Genomic DNA, 21170 nt, shown 5'->3' on the forward strand with positions numbered 1-21170 from the left:
CCAGGAAAAATTTTTTCCTCTCTAATGCAAACGCTCATTCAGTAAGCACCTTTTTTGTTTGTTTGTTTCCTGAAACAGCAGCACCGGAAAGTATTCAAAAGAGAGATGAGAAGTTTTTACCATATGAGGTAAGTTTTTTCTTTTCCTGTTTACAGCAGATTTCTACCTTCAGTGAGGTCAGATGCACCAATCATGTTAGGAAACTGGGACTTAAGTTCATCCCATCATCAACTGGAAGTTTCCTTTTCTGCAACTAGTTAAGAGCCATGGTATTGGGTCACTCTTCTACACAACCATACAAACCTCCCCAGTAGTGAGATTCACATTGCCACCTATACAATCTTGCTACTTGGCTCATAGATTTTTGAGGCAGAAGAGATGACTATGAAAATCTGTGCCTACAGAACCCCACCTAGTAATTCTTTTATCAAACTAATAAAGTCTAAGTTACAACAATCCTGTTAATGATACTACACTTCAAGTTGACATGAAATACTTCTGTGTTACCAAGGATAACAGCAGAACATTAAGCCAAAATGTTAATCAACTTGTAGGAACTCAGAGAAGCAACTTACTAATTTTGTGCAGATCTAGAATTATAATAATCCCATCAGATTACTCTTGGGCTATGGGATACATTATTTAATGAAAAAAAATAAATCAAACCCCTAACAGCTTGTTTTCTAATCGTTAAATGTATTGAGATCTAGAGATGTATGAAACATCTTTTTGCGATGCAGTCGGCAAGGTAAAGGGCAGCGAGTCCTTTTTCTGCACCTCTAAATGCCTACCAGAATATTGCAATCCAAAGCACTCATTAAGTATGACTAGAAGCCCAGTTTCTACATCTGAGTAGAAGATGAGATAACAGGCTCTCTCTATATGTATTTTTTTATTCCAAAGCATTTAGTTTTTTCAGAATATGAAATCACTATTGCTTTCAAACATAACAGAGTTTGAAGACTGGAAAACAGAATTATGCCTTCTGATTTAGCACTTTTCCTATGAGCTGTAAATAACTGGGACATTATGAAACCTTTATCTTTAAATGATGAAACATAGACCGTAAAACTTAACAGATAGATACTCAGCATTTCTCACATCTTCTGTCTTCAGTGCTAGGAAAAATTATTCATGCTAGACAAAAAACTAAAATTAAATATTGATGGAAAGAAGAGAACTTTTTAAACATGTCATTCTTACAAAATGTGCAATATTAAACTTCAAAACGGAGATTCTCAACTGAAACCATACAAGATGAGGTAAGTGATGAAAGGTCATTTCAATGGTCAGAAGGACTAAGACATTCTTCAGAGGAACAGACAAAGAATCTGAAAAGACACTAGACCTAATTAAATCCCTCACAAAAGTGTTCTCCATTTTAGGTAGACAGAACAGAAGCAGATGATGTTCTCCAAATATTTAAGAAAAAAAATTAGAAAAACATGTCTCCAGAAGTTTCAAAACATACTTCTGAAGGAACAAGTCAATCTCAAACTACTGACTAATGAAATCTAAATCCAAGTCTGAAAAATTGGAGTGCCAATGTAAGTTAAGGATCATGAACATAGTTTTTACATAGGCAGGTACAGTTTTATTTCTTGTGTGCTACTTTTTTTCCCCCAAAAATTAAGAAGCTATCTCATAAGACAGAGAATGTCATAAGACAGAGAATGAAGCTATGTCCGTACCCTGATGTGTGGTTTGTCCTTGTAAACATACAGTCTTTGCTACATGGAAGGATGCATTATGTAGGTTAAATGGCAGAAGTATGGTTCATAACATAGAGCAACCAGGCTCACAAGTGCTCTTGTCAGTTGGCTTGTTTCAATGCAATCAAGGAAAGAAATGGATTTAAAAAAAAAAGCCCTGTGGTCTTCTTTACAGTTGTTGTTTACACCTAAACAAACTGCTTTCCTAAAACATGAAATTCACACACAGCTTATTTTCTGACCAAATTATTTCCTTCCTCTTGAACCAGATGACTGCAATAATGGTCTATTCTCAGACCAGATGGAAACAGACTATAATCTAGGAGAGGACAGTTAATCTGTTGATAAAGATAGATAAGCCTATAATAACTGTCTGATCTAGCCTGTGCATAACACAGAGTATAGAACCTCACCAAATTCCTCTTTGACCAGTTCAAGCACCCCTTAGAAAGGGATGTCCTCTCGAGACTGAAACACCAATACTTGAGAAACTGTGTGTATTTTTAATGAGACAAATATTTTTCCAGCTTATCCACCTTGTACCTCTCATTGTTAGCTTACAATAAATTTCTTTGCTACATGAACTGTCCTTCCACACGCTTTTATTCCTTCTATTAGTATAAGGGTAAACAAGTCTTACTTTGAACCTTTTACATAAACTAAACAGGTGGATGAAAATCACTGGAAGTCATTCTTCATCTGTAGCAGACTCCAAAATTTCAGTATTTTCCAAATAATGTTAGGAGAGAAGATGATGTGAACTCTGGTTTTCTATCCAGTCTTTTGGGTAAGTGTCCCAGGTAGCACTATGGTGAGTTAACAGTAAAGTGGGAAAACTCCAGGGGTTGAAAATGGTGAAAGAAGGGAAAGCAGTAATATTCACAGAAGTTACACAGTATACAATTTTCTAGTGGTAATTGTGCCTTCCCCCCCCCCCCCCCCACCCCGAAAAAAAAAAAAAGGGTGGGGGGAAGAGAAGAAGCAGGAATCCAAGCTGATACAATGACATCTACTAATCATGTATTTGTTTCCTATGTAAAAGTCACTCTATTCAGCACTGAATTTCTCACACCAAAACACACTGCACCCATGTGGAATTTTTTTTGTACCTGTTTAAATAAATAAGATATTAAACCACAAAGCCAAAAGTTAACAGGAGTCCAAATGCAGATGATCATAACACAATCCCAGGTTAGAAACAGAATAAAGGTCAAACTACTGGGCTGCATTAAACACATGTTAATGTTTTATACTTAAAATCCTGCAACACTTAATGCTTGGTGGAAATAATTTTCTTCCAGTTGCTCAACAATGACTTTTTTTAATGCTTAATTCTCCTCTTCAATTACTCAATTAGCATTTTTATTTAAGTCCAGGGTATTAACAAAAAAACTTCTCAGTTCCTTCAGCTTCATCTTCATTAAAGGTCCAACCTGCCTTTACCAAACATATTAAGAGAATCCATCTCTGTAGTATAAAAGACCCCTGGTTCTTAAAAAGAAACATATGCACACAAGCTCTTCTGCTCAGAATGTGCAGTAGTGATGGGCTTTTCAATCTACCCTATTATAAGGCTTCAAATGGAAACTCACATTTTCCTGACAATACACATATCTGTTCTCTGACATTCCAGTGCAAAAATTATCATTGTGCTTATTCTGCACTGGGAAGCATAAGGATGCAGTGAAAAGCATATGGGGGGAGGAGGGGAACCCAACCAAAAAAAAACAAGAAACAAACAAGCCACCCCACTCTGAAAGTCTGATAGCCTAAAGATATGAAGCTGATATTATCTTTCTCCTTTCAGCTGTATTTTTCAGGAAATACATTATTTCCTGCTATCATGCATGAATAAGCTGCAGTGCTTTTCTGTACCTCTGTGACTCAAAACAAATACCAATGCTCTGCTGGTCAAACCTGGCCTGCCTAGAATAAAGGCTTGAATAAAAAAAACTTGCAAAAACTGATTATGCCTTTCAAAGGCAGATGCATGAATCTCAGCTAATGCTTCAAGTAGAAGCTCTTTTAAATACAAGAAAAATCTTGAGAACAATCCTCCAAAGGCAAGATATGCAGAGATGATCAGCCAGTACCAAAATTGTAACTACTGACAAGAACCAGCCTCTAACATGCTCATGTCATTTTTGGCCATTCAGAAGGGATCCTGCTAATCCATTTAGCCAATGAAACCAAATCCAAGAAGCACACCTGACTGTCAAGCTTGTGAAAAACAGCAGTTTTGGATTTAGCTTCCTATTTGCCAGTTCAGCTAGGGCACTACCGTCCAGAAAGACAAGGTTCCCTTTTCATAGTAAAAATGAATGAAGCTGAAGAGCTGTCTTTTAAAAAGTACAAGTTCCTGTCACAAGGCAGAACATACAAAGACTAACTACATTTTGCACAATTTCTTCAAATTTCTATTTTGGTTTTCTGTGCTGACAGCAGGTCTGATAAAATCATGAAGGGAACAGGTCTAAAACTTCTAATACCACAGCAGCTTGAAGAAAGAGCTAAAAAATTCAGTTTGGACCAAAGATATTTCAGTGTATGGTACCTAGAACAGAAGTGAAGATAAACTATTCCCTACTCTGGAGCTGCACTACTTGAGATAAGCAGAACAATTTGGTAAGTATCCAAAAAAGCAATACCAAATGAAGAGATACAGGGTTTGCTTTACCCTCCCAAAGTCATCTGTCTTGTGATAGAGTAACTATGTGAGGTTTGGCAAATGGGGATAAGACGGCCAAATTGAATTGAAGTGTATTTGTATTATAAGGGCATTCAACTAACTAGAAAGTGTTTTCACTGGGTATTTCAATGGTTCTGTCCTTCAGAAGGCTTCCAGAAAACTTACTGACTACAACAGGAACCTAGGAAGAAGCCTCCATGCCTACAGTGAGACTTCATGAAAATCGCTGAGAATCTGACTTGAACAGAGAAATAATAGTTCCCTAATAAGAGAAAGAATGCAGCAGAAGGGTATTTTTTTAAATACTGTTGCTTCTGCATAGATTTCTTCCCTGCAACAAGTAAGCATTTTAATGAAGTTCACTGTATTGCTCCCCAGGCATTTAAAGTGATGTAGGCAGGAGTTTGACAGGGAAATAATATTAATAGAAATAGTTAAGTACTATCTATCTCATCATGGAAGAATTTTCAGAGGTAACTTTGGATTCTTTAGCCACTGAATGCTCCCTTTCTCTATTAGTCAATATGGAAAAACTCTTTGCAGCAGTAGTCTCTAACTGTTGGCTAGACATGCATCTCGTACAATCTAACGATAAGGTCAACATGTTTAGCTACATTTATAGTTTAGGAACCAAGGAATCAGTTATTATTTTGTGTTGAACATAAGTAAGCAAACAAAGCTGACTAATGTCAACATTGGTATCAGTCACTTAGAAGAAAGAGACAAACAATGCTGGCTTATTATATTTTTCTAAACAAATTAACTGCTAGTTCCACTTATTTTTTCTTATATTTCTCTAATTTGAAATTACTTTCATTTTTTAGTCAGAATTTGGCACAATAGTTACAGACTTACCTTGTTGCGTGTTTTTATTTTCAATTTAGTCTTCTGTTTTCTTTTCAACTTTTTCTTGCTAAATAGTTTCTTACTTCTGAAAAAGAGATGAAAATCCATGAGAACAAAATAATTAAACTCTGTTTCATACCCTATGTTGGAAGTCCCCTAATTTTTTTTCTCCTAAACAAAAGGAACAAACATGGGAAGAATTTCAGAGCATAAATCAGAATATAAAGCACTTAAAATTATGCTTTCCTAATGCTCCCCTGAATTAAGAGCCCTTACACTAATTTCAGCAGAATAGATGCTGCAACAAAAAAATGTCTGTATTTCACACTGTTTTACCCTTCTATTACAAGTCCCTTAGCACCACACCAACCTTAGAAGCAAGAATCACTGAAAACTCCCAGTAACGTGACATGTTAGTACAAAACATGTTTTGTGAAGTCTTTACCAGATAAAGGACCAAGCCTTTCACGACAGCAAGGAAGCTTTAAAAATTCATCATTTGACAGAAAATTCAGTTGATGGAAGAAACTGCAACTTTTAAACACAAATCCTTCAACTTTTGTTTGGACTTTTCCCACCTTCAGCTTGCACACTTTTCATTTCCACTCCTTTACATTACAGCTCTAGCTTAACACTCAGTCCTCTAATCCTCTTCTGCCCAAACCTTTTTCTTATCACATTCCTTCTCCTCCATCTTACTACCAGGTAAAAAAAAAACTGACAACCAAAAAAAAAAAAAAAATCACCAAAGTAAAAACATACACACATATACAATTGTTTCTAATAGTTTACAGTTCAGGTTAGTTAGAAAAAGAAACTTACGGAATCTAAAAATCACAGGCAGTAAGACACTGCACTCTCGCATAACAAACTGGGAAGAGACTGAGAATCAGGAGAATCTCAGTACTTTATTCAAACAACTTTATTCTAAATAGAAATTTTAAGGGACTAATCCTGTTTACTTGCCTAGTGCTCTCTCTGTACAGCATTCAGACTGCAAGAGTATAGAAGTCTCACAGTCCAGCAATCAAGCTGGAAACTGAAGTTTGACCAATGGCCACCGGTCTGAAAACAAGCTCAAGCAAAGAACCCCTGCAGTGTATCTCAAGATAGCTGCCTGCTAGAAATTTCATCACCTTTCCTATCTTTACCTATTAACAAAAAGGGAGAGACATGCCTCATCAGGACACTTCCTACAGAAACAAATCAGCTCCCCCCTTTTCTTATAAGGAACCACCATCATTATCCCAGAGCTAACACAACTGACTCAGTGAGGGGGCATCCCCCAAACTCCCCAGTAAATCAAAGCTTATGAAGAGAACCTAGATGACCTTTTAAGGTTTCTTCAAGAGCAAAGCTTCAATATATAACAGAATACAACATGTTTAAGAAATGGGGGAAATAAATTTTATACAACTTTCAATGTCCAGTTTTCTATAATCAAGCTCCAGAGTCTGTTTCACTGTTTAGTTATTCTTACATCAGACAAGTTTTCCTTCCTTATTAAGTTTTAATGCAGGTAATTCTTATTCTGCTGTCAAACATGAAGAACACTGCAGTCCCTTTTATTCTGTAGCCACTCACTCTTCCTCTCTGGACCAAATAACCTTTCATGAAACTTTCACCCTAACTTTTAAGTGTAAAAGTCCTGGTTTCTTTTGAATGACTTCAGGGCTCTCTCAGTCCATACCTCAAGCAGACTCACTGACCAAAACTGAAAACAGTACTTATTATTTGCTGTAGGTAAGAGGAAGAACAATGCTTCTTATGCCTCCAAGGTCACATTCTTAACTGTATCCCAGGTATTAGTTTGCAGCTTCACAGTAACACAGCATGCCAGACCTGTGCAACTTAACAGATCTTAAAAACATTATCCCACATATGTCCAGACTGAGTTTCCAATGCTCTTTATCTAGTTGTGCTGTTACTTATGCCTTCTAAACATAGTACAATTCAAACTTCTCAGAAATAATGTTATAAGCACTGTTTTTATTTATTTATTTTTAAGAAGGACACTAACTGAATTTGCTAAAACCTTTCAAATTTAAACCTGCCTGCCAAAATCCTTGCAAACTTTCCAAATTTGTTACAGTCTGCAAACATTATAAGCACTTTTTAATCTTGTAAATATTTCACAGGATCAGTTCACATTTTTTTAATATGTATTTCACTGTGTACACATCTAGAAACCCTCAAAATTAAGCTTCACCCAGCCCCCCACCTGCCACGACTGGGATCATTTCCAAAGTGACAAAACCTCCACCATTTTACAGACTAACTTTGTTTCTCAGTGATACCTAGACAGTGCTTTCCTCAATTAGCAGGCAGGAAAGATCAGTAAGGGGTTTACTTCCTTTTTCAGATTCCAAATGGTGGTACTATTCCCTCCCTTATTCATGTATCAGCCATTGAAGGCACTGCAAGTATTTCCTAGTCCCTCTACTGCAGCAGTCATTATCTTCAGCAAGTTTTAAGCTTGAACAAATTTTTACACCAAAACAACTTGGATACAGAAATGCCATGTTGAGAATCCACATATATCTCACTATTTTTTCTTAAAACAAAACCTCAAGGACACTGAAATTGCAACATTTTTATTGGGATGTAGACACTGCCCCTGTATCCAAATTAAACTTCAGAAGCAGTAAGTGATTAATTAAAGAATCTTTAAAAAACCTAATCAACACTAATTTTATAAACAGTTCCGAGCAACTTATCATTACTATGCATAACACCAATAAGTATATAATATACCTGCATATAACATCTAAAGATACTTATGATTGTTCACATTTCTACTGTTATATACCATTAGGCCAAGAAGTTTTGATATTCAGATAGAAAGGATAAGATATGGGCGAGTATATTCATGAAAAACAACATTTGGCAGATAATGACTAATTTCCTGCTGTAAACCACATGTGTTAATCATAAGCCTGTCTCTTCTACTGCCTGAAGTTGAACAAAATCTGACATGGCTCAGTTGGATTTCTTAGCTAAATTATTAATTATGGCTTTGGTTAACAATTGTGAATTGTGGTCATCTGTCATTTGTAAAGGTCCTGAAACTCTATGCTGACAATCTGCTTCCAGTGGCAGAAGGCCTTCAGCCTTTAACTCAGCTATTGATACCATTCAGTTCACACAAACCAATTCCTGATTGTCAACAAATCTTAGGCAGGTTTTCTGCAAACTGCTTCAAGCCATTGTACCATTTGAGATTAAGTTAGCAGTTTTCAATTGGACCACAAAGGAAGTGGAAGTCAAACGAGTGCAGAACTTGCAGATTATCTTGACAGAAAAACACTTGTGGCAATGAAGCCAAAAAAAGAGTGAATGGAACTGTTACAGCCTTCACATAAAAATCTGATGAGAATAAAAGCAAAGACCTAAAATGTTCAACTCTGGAATATGGAGCTGCTGCCTCAAACCAAAGGAAAAAAAGGGGAAAGGGGAAAAAAACCCCAATAGCTGGACAATTTAAAATTGGTCAAGTAGATGTTAAATGAAATTACTGAAACTTCTGTTCAGCTTTATGTCACCTGAAGTAGAAGGCAGTAAAAGCATGCTTAGCTGATTAATTTTCAAACCAGAAGTAGCACTAACTAGTACTTGCAATATTTGCTGCACTGTTAGGGGGACACAATTCAGTTTCCTCAACACTATTGCTCTGATTATTCAAAGGAGCTGAGGAAATGCAAAGAGAGCATCTTCCCTCAAAGTCAGCACAGTCCTTAATTGCAATTTATAAGCTTAAATTTAAGAAGGAAACTTTATGTTTTGAGTGTGTGTGGTCAACCCCTCACCTCATTCAATGCTGTTACTGAATTGCTCAATACGAGTTAACCTTATGTTAATCTTATGTTAATAGTGTTACACCTGCAGAAACTTTTCTAGGTTATACACTGCACTGAAGTTGTCCCCGATTAGTGGGAAGAAAATACTGTCTCTGCAGCTGAGGAAGAATAGGGAAAACAAAGTGTTACTCAAGTGCTGTTTGACTTAAAACCTTTGCTTCTACATGAAACGTGTTACCAAATACCACAGTAGTTAGTACACCATTATGATCCAGTCATTCTACTGTTGATTAAATCTTGAGTACACTTTTGAAAAATCAGTGAATTTTAAGAAGCTGCATAGTAACACATGCTAAAGTTTTTTAAACTTCCAACTGACTTAGACGCAGTGTAATTGTTTAACCATGCTGGCTCTGGTTTGATGGCTAAGCATCTTTGGGAAGAAGTATAACGGTGACAGGAGTGGTCTATCAAAGTCATGATGTCCAGAGACATGACAAATATACTGTATTATTTTGTTTCCACAGGTGCTTACTCTGCACAGTTTAGGCATTCAAAGGCTAGTGGAAATACTTTTAAAAGGCAGCAACCACTCAGTGATACTGAAATGAAACACTGTCAGATTTGTGATATCAAATAATCCTTGTGTTCCTCCACTTAGTCAATTACTGCTGCTGGTAGTAAATTAGGCTGGACAAGAAGCAGCAAGCATTTGCTTCTGAACAGACCAAAGTGAAATCCCAAGTTTAAATTGCCAAGTAGCCTGCAACTGCAAGCTATTATCACTCATGTAGTCAGATAGTCACCATCATCATGTCTCAGGGTCTTTCATCACAGCATTGAGTTTCTTAAAAAGCTCTAAATCTGCCAACACACTTTACTTAAGGGCACTGAAACATAAGTACTCACATGTGGACGTTGGTTGAAAAGTAATGAGCTGATGTTTCCTTCACTGTTTTCCTCAGCTGCCCCATACAGAATAACGGTGCAACATCAGCAAAACACATTTTTATGTGCATAAATAACATAACTAGTGCCATTTGCCAGCCTTCTTTGCACTGGTATACAACTGCCATAAAGGATCTAGAAGTTGCAAAACACATTCTCCACAGGTTGTCACTACATGATGGAACATCTCATTTGCCAGAAAGACAGTGAGAATACAGGAAGATTAATTAGTCCAAAGTAGTTGGACAGCACCCACTGTGCCCCATTTCAACTACTGTAAGTTCCACTCAACAACCTGTCAGGGGAGTCTTTGACTTGCAAAAGTCTATATGCCTTTGTGATTTTCTTTTTGAAGAAGCACATTACAACATCCGATTGCCACAGCTTTCCAAAGACTTTTCTTTACCAAATAGCACACAGAAGCATCACTACTCCTAAGTCACCACTGGAGAACTGAAGTACTACAGCACTATCTACAAAAGGGAGATGAAGAAGAGAGTTATTTTGAGTAAACAAAGCTGCATCAATATAGAATGACTGCCCAGAAAATGGGATGACTTGTAACTCTTTTTAGTCTCTGGGAAGTATAAATTATACTTCAAAGTAAATAGTATACAGAGCAAGTTTCATTTTCTACCATTTTGTTTGATTATTTTCCTTTACCTTCCCATATCCAAACATCACCAGAACTTCTATTGTAGTTTTTGTAGAACACCAACCGGATTGTCCTTGTTCTTTTTGTGATTCAGATACAATATGAAACAGTTGCTGGCAACCCAATAGAAAGGTTAAGAGGTAGGATGAGAGAGCAGACCAATATGTGTTTGGGTGTCTGCTACAGGCAGTCTTATCAGGAAGTACATGAGAACCCCAAGAAGCCTTATATTCACAGGCACTGGTCCTTATGGGGGATGTTAACTACTGCAGGATCTACTGGAGAGAACACAGCAGGGCACAAACAATGCTGGAGGTTTCTGAAGTGTATGGATGGTAATTGAATGACACAGGTGATCAAGGAGTCAATGAAGGCAGACACTTTGCTGGGCTTGACTCTTAAAACAAGGAGGAACTAGGCAGGTGTGTGAAGGCTGAGGGCAGTCATGGGTACAACCAAAATGCAGGTGAAGTTCAGGAACCTGAAAGAAGGGAGCAAGGCAAAAGCAGAATCAAAACTCTAGACTTCAGAGATACAGACTCTGACCTGTTCAACAGCCTACTTTGAAGAGTCTCATGGGTTATAGTTGCCTGGAGAGAAAGAAGTGTAGAAGAGCTGGCTGATTTTCAAGGATCACTTCCATGCTCAGGAGTGGTCTGTTCACATATGCAAGAAATCAAACAAAGGAGACAGGAGGCCTGCATGGATGAGTAAGGTGCTCCTGACAAAGCTCAAGCATATAAAGGAAGCATACAACAGGTGGAAGCAGAGTCACATCACCCAGAAGAAACACAGAAACACTGTCTGAGCATTCAGGGATGGCGTTAAAAAAGCCAAAGCTCACCTGGAGTTCAATCTGGCAAGGAACACGAAGGACAAGTTTGGCTTAAACCAGGACACTTCTATAGATATATCAGTAGCAAAATAAAGACTAGGGAAAAACATGAGCCAAATACTACATGAATAAGAGCCTGGTCACAAATGACACCGGTCACCTAACATGTTTATTGATAAAACTTGCCTTCACCAATGCTATGTCCCTGATGCCAATGGGAAAGTCCAAGTAATTATGTCTTACCCTCAGTGAAGGAAGTTCAGGTTAGCAAACATATAAATAAGTCAAGACAGAGAGAGACCCACTTACTTGAGCGAGTCCTGAGAAAGGTAACTAAGATGTGTAAGGGACTGGAGCATCTGTCATATAGGAAGAAACTGAGCAAACAGATTCTTTAGCTGGAGAAGGAGAAAACTTGGGAGGGAGGGGATGGAATTTTCTCAATGTGGATATATGCCTGATGGATGAGAGTAAAGATTATGATGCCAGAGTCTTCTAAGCAAAATCCAGTAACAGGCTGAGAGACAAGGGGGGGAAAAGTGAAATAGAGCAAGTTCTATTTAAACACAAGAACTGTAAGAGTTGTCAAATCCCTGAACAGGTTGCCCTGAGAGGCTATCAATCCTCTACCCTTAAAGACATTCAAAATCTAACTGGACATTGTCCACAGCAACCTGCTGTGGCTGATCCTACTTTAAGCAGGAAGGTTGAGGTTGGACTAAGAAGTCTCCAGAGGTCCCTTCCAATCTCAACTATTCTGTGATCCTCATGGTTTGCTTACATGATGAAGTAAAAATCTAACTACATGACAAATGGGTTTGTAAATTGTGGAAGGAGTGTATTTTTTTCACATTCTGAGTTTAGCTTTTTTCCTGGTGCCATGCCATATTTCTGACTACGCTTCCAAGTAGAGACATACTGAGCTTTTAATCTGTTCACCATCTGGATCAGCAAACAAAGCAAAATCAGGTATAAGAGCAGATTTCTATGGGAATTAGTGAGCGTTATGAAAGCTACAACACTACACAAAACTATCAAAAGAACAAAGGATGAAAATCATTCTGCCATGCTTGAATTCTATGCATGTATTAAAACAAGCCAGTCACTTGAATGAATCCACACTTTCTGGATATAACCAATGCCCGACAGTACATTAAACATGGATGGTAAGTAACATGCTTATATCGAACAATCAAGAGCTTCTCTGTGCAGATTGATCAATGTGGACGTGTACAGGATCTTTAACAAGACATCTCCAAACTTTAGTGGTACAGAAGACTTGTGCATGTCCCCAGGCAATCTAACATAGAATTTGGCAAGTGGAAGATATTCTAGAATCCTTAAAAACAGTCTCTTGAAAGGTCAGTCTTTTCATTCCCTCGACCCGCACAGTAATAGTCAAATTCCACTTCACTCCTGACAGGTGTTCTCCCCATAGAGATATTAAACACTATCAATTATCACATTTCCACCATGTTCTAAGAAATCCTACTAGACAGCTCTTTGTGAGGTCTGTTTTAATTGTCATAAGGGCAATTTAGATATATAATTTTTTTATGTCTCTATTGTAGAAAACTTTATTTCCACTGTTTCCATGACTAACTTGAATTTATTTCAAGTCTGAGGAGAAATGAGAATCTTCTGTCAATTAAGCAGTCTCAATTCCTTCAGCCTAAACCACAAATCATTTACATCACTGACAATTAAAATTACTATTCTCTCATACTCCTAACTAGTAATTCTTGGCAAGAAAACAACAAAAAAAAGAGACATAATATGCCCACAGTCCTGAAGTGCAAAGAAAAGGTCAAGAATTACTTCAGCTTTTCTACACAAAACAATCTCACTTATTTTGAAAAATAAATAGTTAAAACATTCCAACAGCATGAAACTGCTGAATCACATCCACTTTACAATTCTACACAATGTGTACGAGGAAATTCTACGTTATCTTTTATTTGCTCCTGGTTTCACATTTGCACTTTTGTGGTTGGGGTTTTTTCTTGGCTTTTTTTGTTTTGTTGTTCTGTTGGTCTTTTTTTTTTTTTTTTTTTTTTTTTTTGGTTTTTTTTTTTTTTTTTTTTTTTTTTTTTTTAAGCTAAGGATTTGTTGAGGTTATGAGCTTCAGTATACTTGTAATCTTTCCCAGTTTTGCATTCCCTATGAATCTTGGCACCTGCAATTTCAATTCCAAACCTGAAGCTGCCCAGGATGGGAATGAGAGTTCAGGACCTAGGACAGATCCAGACGCTTCGACCTCCTCTCCCCTCCACTCCTGGCCACTCCGCAGCACCGCTCCAGGGTGCTCTTCTCTGTGGTTTTAAACCCACCTCACAGTAGTTGCGTCTAGAACAGGGGTAACCAAACTGACAGATGGAAGACAATGCACCCCAGAATTAGGCAATGAGACAACAGGGGCAACGACAGCTTTTCTCAGCTGCATCTGCTTGAAGAACAGACCCTGATCTTTTAACACAGGCCCAAGGCTAGAATCAGTGCTCTGGTATAATCCTAGTTGATCTGCTATAACAAGATATTCTAAGGTTCAGTTCAGAGCAATTTCTGAGCTAAAGTACAGACTATGTGGTGCTGGTTCCAAACTCCATCATCACGTGATTTCAGAACAAGCTTAGCACTTGAGATTTCTTTTGGTGAAATGCTAACCATTTTCCACAATTTTTGAAAACTAAGTTTTAGACAACTGTTAATAGTGACTAAGTATCAAGGTTCACAAAGAGATCTCATTAAAAATCCATTTTGTGTCAAATTTATCATCTTCATTTATACAACATATTATTTTTCCAAGACTTTCAGAAATGTAGCCAACTAAAACTGCACTACAGTACCTTAACCCTTCTTTATTCATTTTTTGGTCAGGCACTGTTTACTCATTTGCTTGATATCAGTCTTCTAGAATCTTATATGTCTTCTATGAATTCTCCAAGGCAATTCCTAATAGCTCTGAAATTGCCTCAGCCAGTTTTTCCAATCACTTTAATGGGAAATTTCATCATGCCTGTGAAAATACCTAGCTGTCTTCTAACCTGTTCTTTCTCAATTCTTGCCTTCATCACATTAAATAGAGCTACTTTTTCTATCACATCTGCATCAGTTTTCAGCCAGGCAGAAAACAAGGAGGTGCTCTTCTAATGAATGACAACAATGTTCACTTTGAGGTTTTTTCCTTATCTTCTGTAAGCAGATATTCTATCTGACACACAATCACAAAGATGAAGGGCAGAACCATTACGGAGAGACATTAAAGCAATCACAGACTCTGCTGGGCTTTCCTATCTTCCATGCCATTTACTGCATCCTCCAAAGTGCTCCCAAACAGCTGTTAATTTGTAATCTAGCTTCAAGGTATCTTAATATCAAATGCAGTAACAGAGAACCACAGCTGATAAATACCAGAGCACCTGTCAGCAAGAAACTTACTATTCACTGTCTTACTGCTACAGAAGTTCACCTATAAGGGCTTCAAAATATGGGAAAGGTAATACTAAAGAAAAAAGGATTATGAAGGCTAATCAGAAAATCTGCAGAGATGTCAAAACTATGGGACTGTATTTCCTCCCTCGTAGCAAGAAATAAGTCGCTTTTTAATTTTATTTTACAGGGCATCCAGACTTGCTTTTAACAACTGAAAAGCATCTGGCAAACATAAAGCTGAAGGAAAAAACCAAGGAAAGAGAAAGTTCAACCAAAGTTTGGGACAAACAAGCAACGACTCACATGAGGAAGTTGACAATGATAAGAAAGATAACAAAGGAAGTGGGCTCTAGCCTCCAGACACTCACCTTTAACGTATTTGTAAACATTGATGAGGTTGCCCCTCAGTCTCCTCCAAACTAAAGAGACCCAGCTCCAACAGCCCTTCCTCATAAGGGAGATGTTCCACTCCCTCAACCATCTTTGTGGCTCTGTGCTGGGCTCTTTCAAGCAGTTCCCTGCCCTTCTGGAACTGAGGGACACAGAACTGGACACAAGATTCCTGATGTGGCCTCACCAAGGCAGAAGAGAGGGCTGGAGAACCTCCCTTGACCTACTAACTACACCCTAATATACCCCAGGATGCCACTGGCCACATTGTTGGCTCATGGTCATCCTCCTGTCTACCAGGACCCCAGGTTCCTTTCTCCTACACTGCTCTCCAGCAGGTCAGCCCCCAACCTGTACTGGTACATGGGGTTGTTCTTCCCCACATGCAAGACTCTACACTTGTCCTTGTTGCATTTCATCAAGTCTCTCCCTGCCCAACTCTCCAGCCTGTCCAGGTCTCTCTGAATGGCAGCATAGCCTTCTGGTGTGTCAGCCACTCCTCCCAGTTTAGTGTCATCAGCAAACTTGCTGAGGGCACACTTGGTTCCCTCATCCAGGTCGTTGATGAAAATATTGAATAGTACTAGTCCCAGTACTGACCCCTGAGGGACTCTAGTAGTCACAGACAGCCAATATTATTGTAAAGTGTATTAAAATTCCTGCTTGTCTTGCATACTCCCTTATTTTGGTACCTCTCCACATTTACAGAGGCTACAATCTTCAGCCTTACTTCTACAAACTGAAGGAATACTTCTTGAAAGCAAATATGACCTTCCATGTACAAAACCACCCACATTTAACTATGCATTGCGTGTCCTTCCAATGAAAATCCCCTTTGATTTCTCCAACCTCAATGTGATATCTGTACCACTGCAGCTGCCAAGAAACCCAAGTATCTATAATGAGAAACTGCCTTACAACACGTCCCATAAAGCAACCCAAAGTAAACTCGCATAATCAAAATGCTACATGCCTTCTACAAAGTTGGCATACAGAATGTGTCATTTAAGGGTAGGTGCTTTTAGATTACATCTTTAACTATATAATGAGAGATACTCAGAAAATTGCTCAAGTACTAGGTCCAGTCCGTTCTAAACTCCTAATTCTGCCTTTAGCTTGCTTATGGGTTACTCCAACACAAATCTACCAGTTAGGGTGAAAGTGGTTCACAGCATTTTATCACATCTAGAGGTTGCCCTGAAGTACCCTACAACTGAACTTTCCCAAGTGTTTCCCTGCTTTACTTTTTGCCTTTGCAGATACCTTGCTTTGATGACTAAGTAGCCTCAACCAATCATTCTACTACTGAAAGATCTAAATTGCTTTCAACCATGGGGACAGTGTCAGTAGACTGCAAGAATAAAGAAGGAAGATAAATACCACTCAAAAACCCTAATCTGTTCTTGTCTTGATAATCAAAATGTCTGCTTACAAAAAATAGTTCCAAAAGCTTTAATGCTTCATTTTTTTTCTATAACAAATTTGTATCACACAAAAACACAACCTCTCTCAGTGTTATGCCAAACTAAGTATTCTCAAGCTTTATGAAATACACCTGCAATTAATTTGTACAAAAATGCCTTCTGTTGACACTAGTATGCCTGGGTTTTAAAGTATCTCTGATAAAGAAATATCTGCTCTGTGAAGTAATTAATTAAAAATACCTTCATGAAGTAGTTGCTTGACCTTCCCTTCCTCTTTGCACAGTTGCAAGCAGGGTAGGAAAAATAACAGTTACTGCCTCTGCCAAAATCACCACCGAAGTTGCTTAGCTGCATAGCAGTTGGCTCACAACCATATTTTTGCCTGCTGTGATGTATTATAAATTTGAATATTGTATTTGCTAGCAAAACAACAACAAACCCAAGACACAGTGGAAGACAGGCTGCTGAAAAGCTAAGAGTTTTGCAGAAATATTCCCAAACTGGAGATTAAGGGCCACTAGACACCCACTACCACAGCAAGACTCTTAACACACAAAAGACCTGAAAAGAGCTTACAAGGGCTCTGAATAGTAAATTACTTATATTTGGATCTTGTTACCATGAAGCTCTTCCTACAAGAATGTTAGGACAAGTATGTAGCCTTGACTTAATAAAACCAGCAACTGTTCCTTGATTTTCAGTTCCCCTTCTAGTCCTTTTACTTCTCTCGAGTTATATCATGGAGGTCAAGTACATGTTTCTATAAATATGTGAACAACAGGAGGGCTAAGGAGAATCTCCATACTTTCTTGGATGCAGGTGGATACACCATGACAAATGATGAAGAAAAAGCTCAGGTACTTAATGACTTCTTTTCCTCAGCCTTTAATAATAAGACCAATTGGTTCTTGGATTACTCAGCCCCCTGCAGGTACTTAAAAGATGTGTAGATGCGACATTTAGGGACATGGTTTAGCAGCAGACTTGGCAGTGTTAGGTTTATAGACAGACTCCACGATCTAAAAGTCCTTTCCCAACCTAGATTATTTTGTGTTTCCAGTAACATAAGGACCACTTTTTGCAACATAACTCTGCTGCAAGAATCGATTGCTCAGTACTCTGTGTATTTGCTTCCTTGTGACACCTCCTGCCAGAAGACAGACAGGTAAGCCTCATACAGATGCCTTCTCCTTGCAGTCTATTTTCCTAAGAATTATGGAATCACAGAATCATTTGGGTTAGGATGGACCTCATGAGATAACTTTTTTTTTTTATTTATTTTTTTTAAACTGTGAGGGTGAATGAGCACTGGCACAGGTTGCACACAGAGATTGTGTGGTCTCCATCCTTGTCAATATTCAACACCTTCTGGACACTGCACTGGGCAACCAGCTACAGGCAACCCTGTAAGACTAGAGGTGGATCAGATGAACTCTAGAGGTCCCTTCCAACCTTAGTCTTCTCTGACTATGTGACTGATTGTATGAAACCACCTGCTTGTACAGAGTAAGAGAGTAGGTTGCCCAGTTCTAGTTTAATTGGATTTTTAGTATCTTCAAGCAGATATTAAACCTCTCTGGACAACTGCTTGACCTCTCACATAGCAAAGAAGTGCTTCCTTGAAATGCACTGGAATTTCATTTTTAATTCGTGCCCACTAGCCCTTGTCAAGTCAGTAGGCACTACTGAGGAGTCTGGCTCCCTCTTCTTATTCCCCATCTACATTGATAAGATTACTCCAAGCCTTCTCTCCAGCCTGAACAGTCCCAGCTCTTTGAGGCTCTCCTTATAGATGTGCTTAATCCTCTTTGTTGCCCTGCACTGGACTCTCTCCAGTATGCCTGTCTCTCCTGTACTAGCAAGTCGTGAACTGGATGCTCCAGGTGCAGCCACCAATGCTGAGCAGAAGAGGTTGGAAGGGACCTTAAAACCCTCCCTACTATGAGCAGGGACACCTCACACTGAACTAGGATGCACAAAGCCTCATCGCCTCAACCAAGCTGGCTTTGAACACCTCCAGGGAAGGTGCATCCACAACCTCACTGGGCAACCTATTCTAGTGCCGATGCCTTCAACCTACCACCAACGCTCTTCCAAACCCAACCCAGAAGGCTGCCTGCCTTCTTTGCCATGGCAATGCATTACTGGTACACAGTCAGACTGTTGTCCACCAGTACACCAAGCTACTTCTCTGCTGAACCATCCCTGGGGTTATTTCTCCTCTGATGCAGGATTCTGCATTTTCCCTTGTTGAGGTAAACATCCACAGCTCACTCTGCCCTGAAGGTATCTGTCAAATACCCACTGTTATTGAAAATCACTGGGAATACTGTTATTTTTCATTAAGGGCTACAGATTTATTTTTTTTAGGAACTCAACAACAAGAATCACTGAAGAGGAAAACTGCTCACCTTGAGAGGCAAATCTCAAAGCAACACTAGAGAGCACAATAACTTTTTTTCCCCAAACAATAAGCTTGGCATTTTTTTATTGTCAACAGTGACAGTGCTATCCTGAGAAGACCTCAAATATTTGAAATTATTGAAAACATCTTCATTTAGTAAGCCTATGATCCAACACTTGACAAATTCCAGTTCTCAGTAAAGTGGGAAACAGCTCAACTGTCATTCCAACAGCCATGTGTATGCCTTGCAAACCACTACCTGCTTATGTGCAATCTGCTTTGAACTATTAATGAAGCATTATTACATGAATTTTAATCCATGCTAATATAAAAGGAAAGTCAGGGCTTGAGCAGTACAACTACAAATGAAAAAATCATCAAAATCCTGTTGCCCAAATTAATAAATCAGGGTAAGGAACATCAAACTGCAATCCAATTAAGACACGCTTAGAGGAAAATGGAGGCAGACTAGGACAGGCTATATTGAACTTCTATGGCAACTGAAAAGGTTAAAAAAAACTCAAAATGAAAGGAGACTGATGGATTTGAGAGAACACTGCCTAGGGAGAAATAAAGAGCTACATATAGTTAAGACATCAAACATCTATAAGATGGGCAAGACAAATAGCCATATTACACAGCCTGGAACTCATCACTGCACACACTGAGTCAGATGAAAAAGGTCATCTTACTATTTGTTCAGTTCAGACTTTAATGTACTATTGCTTCTGAGCAGAAATTGCACATCTTTTTAATCATTAATTTAGTTTCATAACTGAGAATTATTTTTTCAAGCCTATGACATAAATCTGCATTATCTTTACTATCACATTAAATTTTTTGTTAAAACTAGGTGTTGGGTTTAAAAAAACAAACAAACAACAAACACACAAAAAAAACCCAACAAAACAAAACAAACAAAAAACCAAATTCAAAATCACACACAAAAATTTCGGAAGCTTAAGAAATTACTTATTCCAATTGCTGAATTATCTTTTATAACGCCTCTCTTATATAGTCTGAAAAGTTAATAGTGCAGGTTCTGTATATGAAATTAAAACACAACTACACATGTAAAATGGATCAGATTTTCATTTAACCATGACAAAAGTGCAAAAATATGAAACAGTATCCAGATCCCTTTTACAACTGAAAAGGCTTCTAAAATAGCAAATCTAATCTCATACAAAGACAACACACAAGAAAGCATCCCTGCTAAGTGTTCTCCAGGCAAAGAGAATGGTCTCTCAGGATAACCACTGACAGTGATACTTTCCTTTTGGTAATTCTCTGATTTTTCTTTATTCCCTCAATGTTATTTATGAAATTACATTTGTACATATGCAAGGAAAATACTCTATATCAAGTTTTTTAGTATAGAGGAAAGTATTTCTGTATCTCTTACCCTCAATAAACATTTTGAGGATTTTTTAAAATTTTGTTTACTGAAGCACAGCATAGCATAGCAAAGATGACAATATCTGCACCTTTGGCCACTTTCCTGTTTAAATGTAACCACCAAAATTCAAGTGCATACTAAGCTATCTTATACAGAATCATACCAGCAGAACTATAATGTAGGAAAGATGCTCCATGAAGTTTAGGAGTAACTGTACTTATTAAGGAAAGGCACGTTACACCGGTTAACGATAGTGTATCATCCTTAGAGTGGTTACTACTGCAAATAAAACAAATTCTACATTGTCTTCACTGAAACAACTGAAAACTCAGTTTACAACTGTCAATGTCTACCCTGTGTAACAGTATATTCTAGAAATAAAACGGAATAGAGAATTGACTTAAGAGAATTGGAATAGAGACGTGACTACTTTGCAAACATACAAGGGTACGAAGACGCACGAGCACCTCTGTTAGAAAGAATAATGCAGTGACTAGTGGGAGAGAAAGGAAAGGCAAAATCAGGTAAGAGGTGAATCATAAGTAACAATTCACACAACTCATGGTGAAATAATCAAAATAAAAAAGAAGAGGCCAGAGAACAAAATACTTATTTAAGAAAAACATATCTTGTAAATGA

At 38.1% G+C, this 21170-nt stretch overlaps 1 protein-coding gene across 1 annotated transcript in view; it reads right to left on the bottom strand.

Annotated features, from left to right (window-relative positions):
- The window catches only part of MYCBP2 (MYC binding protein 2, E3 ubiquitin protein ligase), a 185752-nt gene that overhangs the window by 155440 nt on the left and 9142 nt on the right, over positions 1 to 21170 (bottom strand). Inside the window, exons 3-4 of the mRNA XM_010003518.1 lie at positions 6265 to 6398; positions 5257 to 5332 (exon numbers count right to left, since the gene is read on the bottom strand). Coding sequence (XP_010001820.1) covers positions 5257 to 5332; positions 6265 to 6398 — 210 coding nt within the window. The remainder of the gene's footprint in view (positions 1 to 5256; positions 5333 to 6264; positions 6399 to 21170) is intronic.

This window comes from Chaetura pelagica, unplaced genomic scaffold (assembly GCF_000747805.2).
Source record: "Chaetura pelagica isolate M959 unplaced genomic scaffold, ChaPel_1.0 scaffold106, whole genome shotgun sequence".
Classification (NCBI taxonomy): Eukaryota; Metazoa; Chordata; class Aves; order Apodiformes; family Apodidae; genus Chaetura; species Chaetura pelagica.